Here is a 9,918-nt window from a genome sequence, read left to right on the forward strand (position 1 = left end):
ATGAATGATACAAAATGACAAGATTATATTGTTTTAATTAATAAAGAAATTGAGCACCCAAAATCATACCACTTGTAAAAAGAGAATAAAGTGTGTGTCCTCAAGCACCAAGGCAGGTCATCCTACTTCATCTTGTCCCTGCATCCACCACTGTCCTCTGAACACTGTTACCATACCTCGGAGGGACTAGATTCTCAAGCTCAGCAGCTGTCTTCAGAGATGGTGTCTTACCACCCCCCTCTGGGCTATACCCATCACTGTCCTCTGGACAATACCTCAGACGGAAGTCTAGAATCTGAACCTTAGCAGCTGTCTTCAGAAACAGTGTCTCACTGTCCCGCTCTGGGCTGCTTCATTGTCACAATCAAGTTGTCACAGCCAGGAAACACCAGCAAGACGGTCTTCCTGAGGGTTAGGGTCAGCCTGTGGGCTTGCCTGGGCGAGGTTGTTTTGATAGTTAATTGGCCCAGCCCACTCTAGGCAACTTCATTCCCTAGGCTGGGATCTGACCTATACAAGAGTGAAGAAAGCTAGCTAAGAGCAAGCAAGTGAGGATCCATGCATTTTATTTCTCTCTGCTCTTGACTGTGGCTGTGGTATTTTAAGTTCCTGCCTTTACTTCCTTGTAGTGATGGACTGTAACTTGGAAATGTGGAAAAATAAACCCTTTTCTGCCCTCCATTGCCAGTTTATTCAGATGACTCTAGTGTCCTCCTCCTGTCTCTACCATGAACAAGTCTTGAAGACTCTCTGTCACTTTCCTGGAGCTTTCAGTGTGGGGAAGCCGTGCCTTGAAGCAGATGAACCTACAGATTCCCCCAAAGGTGATCAGCTTCATATGTATATAGCAAATCGTTCTTCTGAATTATTCAGAGCGGCTGCTGGATTTGAAACCATGTGATTCCTATCATCCGACTGGGTTCAGGCTACATGCCCACTGTAAGCTATCCTCTCCTCTCTCGGCGCCATTTTCCTTGTGTATGTGTTGGTGTGTGCCTGCCTATGTATTCACATGGGTGTGTGCATACTTGTGTGGGAGCTCACACGCGTGTGAACACATATGGAAGCCAGAGTTTGATGTCAGATATCTTCCTCAACTGCTCTCCATCTTGTTTCCTGAGCTAAGGTGTCTTGCGGATCCCGGAGCTCATGGATTTGGTTAGGATGAATGATCAGTGAGTTCTGGGGGTTCACCTGTCTCCACCCCACCCCCAGCTCTGGGGCTACAGGGAACAGCCACTGTCACTTGTGCATGGGTTAGCAGGATCTAAACTCAAGCCCTCAAGCTGGCGTATCAGGCACTTACCAACTGAAACCCTTCCCAGGCCCATTTTCTATTTCTAAACAGTATTTTCTACTTCTACTACCTTTAAGTTTCTTCACAGAAATATGTGCTTAGCATGAACTGTTGTGGTGCAGGGGCTACAGCCAATGGCAGGAGACACATCATGACAGTAATCCCATAAATATGTAACGAAGCTGAAAATTCATAGTGCCTAATGAATTCGTTATTTTTCTCTCATTGTGGTGAATGTCATGACCAAGCAGCTCACAGAAAGAAAGGTTTATTTGATATTTTGGTTCCAGAGGGATAAATGTTCGTCATGGCAGGGAAGTGGCAGGCACGGTGACTGGGTAGCAAGCTTGGACTTCAGAACACAGAGCAAACTGGGTTTGGTGTGGTCTGACCCTATGACACACTTCCTCCATCAAGGCCACACCTTCCCATCAGTACCACCAGCTGGGAACCAAATATTTAAATGCCTGAGCCTATAGGGACTACCTCTTTCACACCAGCGCCCTAGTAACTCTGTAGACATCCCAAGGTTGTATCTGTACAGTCGGGAGTTTGTGGGGACACTGATGTAGACAAACCCACTACATTGCAAGTTATATGAAAAAAAGTACAAATGGTTATGCAAAGTAGATAGTACTCGGTAACGATAATAAAGATCTATATTACTGGCTTATGCATTTGTTATATGATAATCTTGTGGTTGCAGACTTACACTCCCTACTGACAAAAACAAAATCTTACTATACAACAATCTGCCTGTTAGCCCACCAGCAGCCTCATACATGTTGTGTCTATGAGTTCTGTTGGTGGACCACATTGCAGGGCTGGTCTACCCAGGAGGGTCCAGCCATCTGGCTTTGTGATATGATGCTGTCATCTGCGAGTGTCTTTGGGTGGTGTTCATAGCTACTTTAGGATGCTGGCATCTCATATGATGCATATGGGCCACAACTTACTCTACACCATCTAGATTTATGTAAATTAAGTCTGTGGATGTTCACACTATGAAGATGCCCAATGGTGAATTTCTCAGAATGTATTCTCATCATTAAGAAATCCGTGAGTGCAGGGAGACAGTTGCCATTTTGAATTCCTTGGGTTTCTGGTGTGGAATCTTTAGATGTGTTTTGTTTTGTTTTTTTAGTGTGAAGAATTTTGTTCTGTTTCTAAAGGAAATTCATGTGCGTGTGCATGTGCACACACACACGGCAAGGACACACACTATTTTTCAGATAGTGAACACCATGTTGGGTGACATAATTGGTGGATTTAGAATATTTAAAGGTGGACTTTTTGTTGCTGAGCCAAATGAATTTTGAAAAGGCAGAGGATGGTGTCTGGGAAGCCCATCAAAGCAGGCACTGAGGCAGAACTTTTTGTGCTGGTTTTCTCTCCCCTTCCCAGATGGCAGTGCTGGGATTCTTCAGAAAACATGGGAGAAAGAGCATAACCAGGAGTCCCTGCATTGTAAGGCATGACACATTCAGATAGTGGGCGATTCCCCCTTCCGGCAGGTGGTGTACTCAATTGGTAGGCACATGTGACTTCTCGGAATGGTGTGGACAAGTCAAAGGACAGACGGGACAAATAGTGGAAGTGAGGGATGGAAAAGAAAGATATTTGTTTATCATGCATCTTGTGTGATTGTGTGTGTGTGTGTAAGAGAGAGAGACATATGTGCTCAGGAGTGTGTGAGTGTGTGTGTAAGAGAGAGAGAGACATATGTGCTCAGGAGTGTGTGAGTGTGTGTTTGTGTAATGTGTGCATGTGAATGAGTGAGTGGGTGAGTGAGGTGTGTGATATACTCACACGCGTGAATGAATTAGTTTGTGTGTGGTGTGTGCACATGAGTGTGTGAGTGTGTGTTTGTGTTATGTATGCACAGGAGTGAGTGAGGTATGTGTGATATACGCACATGAGTGAGTGAATTAGTTTGCGTGTGGTGTGTGCACACAAGTGCATGCGTGCAAGTGTATGTGGAGGCCAGAGCAGGCTGTCCCATCTGTTCCTCTATTGCTCACTGTTGGTCTAGCTGTTTTGAGACAGGATCTCCTCAGTGAACTTGCAGCTTACCACTTGTGCTAGGTTGGCTGGCCGGGAAGCTCTTGGAGGTCCACCTGTCACCTTCCCCAAAGCTGGAGGCACTGACCTTCACAACCATGGCCACACCTTCTATGTGAGTGCTGGACATACCAACCCAAGTCCTCATGCTCAGAGAAACCTAACCATTGAGAAACCCACCTGCTCCAGAGTGTCTCGCTTAATAAGACAGAATTGTGTGGACACAGGGAGACCTGCACATTGCTTTAGCAACATGTGATGTGAGGTAGGGCCACTTCCCTCCCTGGGGGCCCCTGGCCACAAACCTCTAAACTTTCATAACCTTCTCTAGGAAAGTGACGGGAAAAGGGAATGAAATCTACAAGTAAAATCTTAGTGCCCAGCAGATTGCATAGGTATGTTCTACGTGTCTAGTAGTGTCTCATAGCTAAGTCAGACCTGAGACACATAACGAAGACTTTTAGATGAGAAAAAATGATGGCAAAGTAATATAATTAATTCATAGCACATTAGCATATGGCTGGAACTGTGTTTTACTGTGTCAAATTGATTAGTATGCATTTGGGAACTTACTCTCCTTTAATAACCTAATCACCCACTAATCATAGTGATTACATTTGCATCTGGTAATAATTTCAACCTTCAAAAGACATTAACATACAGCATTTTTAATGGTGTGCATAGGAACACATAAAATAGGCAGACACTACCAGACCTATTTAAAGATGGGATTCTTCCAGGGACGGAGCCTGCTCTTGTGGCGTTTAAGGACCTGGTCTCCTCCGGGTGACACTGAATTCCTGCTACTTACATTTTCTGATACAATGTTTTAAATATGTTTCCTAGAAGCGAGGCTGTAGAGACGTGGAAAATACCAGATGTCTATAATTGATTCATAGCACCAGATGTCTATAATTGATTTATAGAAATAGATATTGCACTGAAACTAATGTGAAGATTCATTCAAAAATAAAGGTCAAAGTCAAACATTTCAAAGAATCATGTTCAAAATCACTTGCAGAGTTGGCAACCTCTGGGTGCTTCTGCTCCCAAAGTCCACTAGGGGGCACCATTGTCCACCCTATCTGACTTATCTCTAAATCTAGGTTGGCTACTGCTTAAGCAAAATTGCATTTCAGAATGGTGTTGGCTGTGTGTGCGTTTCCCCGCTCAGTGATTCTGCCTTAAGGAGGGCATCTTGAGATTCTAAACTATGCTAAAAGCATTTGATCGGTACGAGTCATGTTGCTTTAGGAGTCAGTTTTACTTGTCCCTTACAATACTGTTAACAACTCTTACATTTTTTTTAAAAAAAAAAAAGGTTTTAAATTGTGTTTGAGGGGTGATTGTGCGATTATGTGTATATACATGTATGTGAGGGCAGATATTGGTATTGGGTACATTTCTCTCTTCACATTATTTATTTTTATTTAATTGTTGTTTGTTTGTTTGTTTACTTATTTTTTTTCCCTACATCACTTCATTTTATTTTGGTCTCAAACTCCTAAGGGAGCAGATACTCAGGATCATCTGCTGACAGGCATGTCACAGCTGTGGAAGAGCATGTGCCAGGCAGTGGGCAGTATGGTGGGCACGCCCTCAGAGAAGAACCCTCCTAGAGCTGGGAACAGAGTGCAGAATAGACAGCTCGGTGAAATGGCACAGAGCTGCCAGAGTCATAGTTCTGTAGGCACCCCTGGCAATGCAGTAGGATGGCAATGGTCTAGCCTCTCTTCCTATGGGGCAGCCATGTCCCAAATGTGTAATGGGCAAGAGGTTGCATTATAAATGATATGGGGCAGCCTGTAGAAAGATGCCTCTCATCTTCAGTCCCATGGCACCTTAGCTGAGGAGGCCACAGTGGGTACCTCCACTTCTCAATCTTGTGGGTAGGGTTCCCATTGGCAGTGTCCTAGGGACCCTACCTCCCCCACCACACCGAAGAAAAGCTTTGGCTCAGATGCACTTTAATCAATAGGCTGTCCCTCCCTCGCTGGCCAGGTTGCCCATGGATCCTGGCCAGATGCCCCACACGCTCTGCTGACAATCTTGTAGTCACAGGAGCCGTCCTTCCAGCCGTCACGCCATCGCTCATCTACTCTGGAGCAGTCAAAGTCAGGTTGCCCAGCTTCCGATTCACCTCATTGTGCAGAAGGCACAGCCACTGGCTGAAGGAGACCCGAGTGCTTGTGTCTGGCTGGTTCCTGCTTATCCTCTTCCTTATGTCTTCCGCACACTCCTCGCAGGGGTAAAACTTGGAAAATATATGTATGAACTGGGCCATATCTTGCTGCTGTTCTGGGGTGGGCATGTCCGGGTAATAGGCGGCCAGCGTGTGGAGGAAAGCCCAGGTGTGGCGACCCAGTTCCTCCCGATCCTGTGGACAATCCTCCCTAAACTTGATGGCCCGCTTCTGCTGGGTCCGCATCCACGACTTGAAGTCCACACAGGCCCGGCACGGCCGCTTCCCGTGCTCCAAACCTTGCGGGGCCGAGGTGGAGGCGGAGGTGGCGGCGTCTCCATGCCCTGCGCCCCGGCCCCGCGCGTCAGTCACCAAGTCGTCCTCGGTCATCTGGGAGCGCGCGCCGCCGGGCAGGAAGGAGAAGAGACCGCTGCGAGAGAAGCCCGCGGGTTCGCTGGGCGCCGCCATCTTGCCGGCGTATGGACGGCGTTTCTTACTGAGCTTGGAGGCCACTGATTGGCTAAGCTGACTGTTCATCGAGCCTAGAACATCTGTGTTATGTTTGGTTGTGTTGTCCCCCTAATCTCCAGTTCTGGGGCTATAAACGTATACCTCACACCTGGCCTTTTTGTGGCCCTGAGGATCTGAACTCGGGTTCTTAGGCTGGTATGGCAGACACTTTACCACTGAGCCATCTCCCTAGCCCCTGCTTTTGGAAATTTTTCAAGAGATAACATTGTGTATACTTATGGTGTACAACACAGCTTTTTGTTGTGTGTGTATGTGTGTGTGTAAGTATGTGTGTGTATGTGTACATGTGTGTGTGAGCATGTATGAGGGGATGTGTGTGAGTGTGTGTATTGTGGAATCGCCAAATCAAGACACTTAACATTGGCATTAGCTTACAGAATGTCTATTCTTTGTGCAGTGAGAACCGTTAAAATGTGTTCTCATCAATTTTCAGACATACAAGAGATTGCAGCAGTTAAGAGCATTGCCTGCTCTTCTAAAGGTACTGAGTTCAATTCCCAGCAACCACATGGTGTCTCACAACCTTTTTTTTTTTTTTTTTTTTTTTGGTTTTTCAAGACAGGGTTTCTCTGTGGTTTTGGAGCCTGTCCCGGAACTAGTTCTTGTAGACCAGGCTGGTCTCGAACTCACAGAGATCCGCCTGCCTCTGCCTCCCGAGTGCTGAGATTAAAGGCATGCGCCACCACCTCCTGGCTCTCACAACCATTTGTAATGAGGTCTGGTGTCCTCTTGAGGAAGAGATCTGCTCAGTCATCCTCATCAACTTAGACCATGAAACCCAATATGGACAAGTTCAACAGAACTGCCATATATGGGCTAACCATACATGTTTCAGCATTGCCAGGCCCTAAATTTCATTCCCATTCATAGTCCCCAAGGGTAAAATAGACCTATATAGTCCTGTATTAGTTAGTTTTAGTGTTGCTGGGACAAAATAGCCGAATAAGGCAACTCCCGGTAACAAAGGAGCTGTGACAGCAGTGAATGTGACCCAATTCATCTGTAGATGACACCATCCTGTTGTGATGTAAAAGAGCAGTCCATTATAACAAGGAAGGCATGGAGGTGGGAATGGCTGGTGTCTGTGGTAGAAAGATCTTGCTTGCATCTGGAGACAATGAGAAACAGAGAAAGGGGAATGTCCTGTTCTGTGAACCATTTTCTCCTTGGTTCTTTGATTAATTCTAGGACCCCAGTCCATGACAATGCGCCACTCACCATCTTCCCTCTCTGGAACATGGGAACACCCTCGGGTACTCCCAGAGATGTGTCACCTAGGTGATTTCAAATCCAGTCAAGTTGACAACAAAGACAAACTATTATAAGACCATGTATTCGTTACTGTTCTGTTTCTGTGGTCAAATATCATGACCAAAGCAACCTTTAGAAGGAAGAGTTCCTTTTGACTAATAATTCCAGTTCACCACAGTGGGGAGGCGGGATAGCAGGCGGGCATGGAGAAAACTGCAAGTGGGTTGAGATTATGAACTCAAAGCCCTCCCCAAGTGATGTACTCCCTCCAGCAAGGCTGCACTACCGCCACTAATAGCGCCACCTACTGGAAACCAAGTGTTAAAACGTCTGAGCCTATGGGGAACATTTCTCATTCAAGTCCCCACAGAACTCTTGAATGGTTGCCTCTTATCCTAAGTTTGACATCAGTTCACCAACGTGTCCTCACTAACCCCTTCCCCGGGGCCTGGAAGCCACTATCATATTCTCCTTCTGGACTTTTAACTTTTCTACAGTCCACATAAAAGTGAATGTGTGTAAACTAAGTTTTCTGAGCCTTGTTTAATGCACTTAGTACAATGTCTTCCAGGCTCATCTATGTAGTCGCAAATAGCAGGGTTTCCTTAATTTTTAAAACCAAACAATGCTGTGTTTGTTTGGATACACTGCATTTCCTTTAAGAGCTAGTTCCAGGACAAGAACCAAAAGCTACAGAGAAACCCTGTCTCAAAAATCCAAAAAAAAAAAAAAAAAAAGAAAGAAAGAAAGAAAGAAAAGAAACAAAAGCATTTGTTTGGTATATAGTTACGTATCTTTATATAGGGATCCAAATGTGACTTTTCCTGGGGAGACCTGAACAAATGTCACCCCAGCTAGGGCATTGATGACAGACCAAGGGCACTATTCCTCTTAAGTCTAGATTGGTGGGCCAATGAGTTTGTTGGGGTTACTTACAGGAGTACAGGTGAAGTGTGGCTTACAAAGGCATGGGTGACTCCATAGCAGCTCCATCACTAAAGGTCACCCTAGCACAGACGATGGCTCATGAGAACTTTCCTGGAGCCTGCCGCTCAGCCTGCAGGCAGCTCCACAGCAGACTTCCCTTTCCTACAAACCACTACTGACGACCCAACCCTGGGGAGAGGCCTCGTGGGTCTGGCGACTCTCTGAACTTCCAAAACCATAACTCTGCATGTTTACTTAGTTTCTGGTGCTTTCCACATCTTCCTCCTCCCCACAGATGGCAATATTTCAACATGGAGGAAGTAGCTAAGCAACAGTGTACTAGATGGATTGTATCATGTTTATTTTCAATTTTTGAGGCACTTCCACATTGCTTCTCACAATGGCCCCGCTGATTTGCATTCCTGCCAATGGTGTTGAGAGCCAAAGCTACATTTTCAGTTTTAATTACTATGCCTGAGAGATCCATGAAGCAAAAATGCCTCTGATCTGTAAGCCCTTGCCCAAGGACAGACAGACAGTTTCTGAAATGCCACCGGCTGTTGTTCATGGGAGATAACAAGTCAAGCGTTTCCACACCCCTAAACAAGTTCATTTGACCCATCTGCACTGGGTGTGCTTGATCTCTTGTGGGTGGGAGGTTCGCAAGTATGAAACACATCAGGATGAATGCTTGCCCCTGATTGGACCTGATGAGAAATGCGTAAGCTGCAGCAAAACTTGATTCGGGGCCATCTTCTGGAAACCCAGAGATGGACTTGGCCAGATCCAACCAATTTGCCAGCATTTCATTAAAACTTGTTTCAAATTTGGCTTTGCATTGTGGTAGTGGTGTGTTCTCCACTGGTGGGACGAACAGGCCCCCTGCATTCCACACCCCATCACCCTTTCTCTTCTCTGGTTTTGAGAATATCCATTCTGCGGTGTGTAGGGCGACTCCTGCTTTCACAGGGGAAAGGGGAAGGGACTTTGACAACAGCTGTATGTGGCAGCCATCTTTCCCCCTGAGCAAAAGGGAATAGGGTTTGCAACAAGTTGTCCAAGGTCAGACAGATAGCACACAAGAAGGCAGTCGAACTCCGGTGGGTTTGAACCAGAAGTTGCCTCTTCACCCCACCTCTTGGTAACACAATTTCTACTACAAACTGTTATGAATAATCAATCCTCCTTGGCCTTGTTAGGAAAAAAATAGCATGATAATTTTTAATAATGCTTATTTCAAAAGCCCTCCACAGCTCCTTTAAAGTTTTTCTCTGTCTTTCTCTTTAAGGATTCCCCGTCTAGGGGTAGTCTACAAACTACCTAGTTCCTGCCTGGCTCATCTTACCTCCTAAGCGATGGAGTGACTATCAGCTCAATCAGCAGCAGTTCAGGACAGGGCGCAGAGCTCTGCATTTCTAACCAGTGCCAACGAAGACAAATATTGCTGATATCCAGCTCATGGTGAGTGCAACCAGCTCCAAGAACACCACAGTTTGCACATAGAAGATGCTTTGCCTCCTATAGAGGATAATTGAAAGCTGAAAGGAAAAAGGAAAATAGAGATCGAAACTATGGCAACTTTCTGTCGTTGGGACAAACACCCCGAAAAGGCAACTTAAGGGAGAAGGGTCTTATATTCAGCTTGAAATCCCAGGTTACATCCCTTCAG

The 9,918-nt window shown here is 45.8% G+C and overlaps 1 protein-coding gene across 1 annotated transcript; it reads right to left on the bottom strand.

The window, feature by feature from the left end:
* Window positions 1–5,390: 5,390 nt before the first annotated feature.
* LOC130862307 (FAD-linked sulfhydryl oxidase ALR-like) lies at window positions 5,391–6,017 on the bottom strand. The gene has a single exon (XM_057751866.1). The coding sequence runs from the start codon at window positions 6,006–6,008 to the stop codon at window positions 5,454–5,456; it is 555 nt and encodes a 184-aa protein (XP_057607849.1). The 5' UTR covers window positions 6,009–6,017; the 3' UTR covers window positions 5,391–5,453.
* Between the last annotated feature and the right edge of the window lie 3,901 nt (window positions 6,018–9,918).

The sequence above is a fragment of the Chionomys nivalis genome, chromosome 19 (assembly GCF_950005125.1).
Source record: "Chionomys nivalis chromosome 19, mChiNiv1.1, whole genome shotgun sequence".
Classification (NCBI taxonomy): Eukaryota; Metazoa; Chordata; class Mammalia; order Rodentia; family Cricetidae; genus Chionomys; species Chionomys nivalis.

Coding starts and splice junctions, on each gene's coding strand:
- LOC130862307 (XM_057751866.1), bottom strand. CDS start 6,008: ATGGCGGCGCCCAGCGAACCCGCGGGCTTCTCTCGCAGCGGTCTCTTC.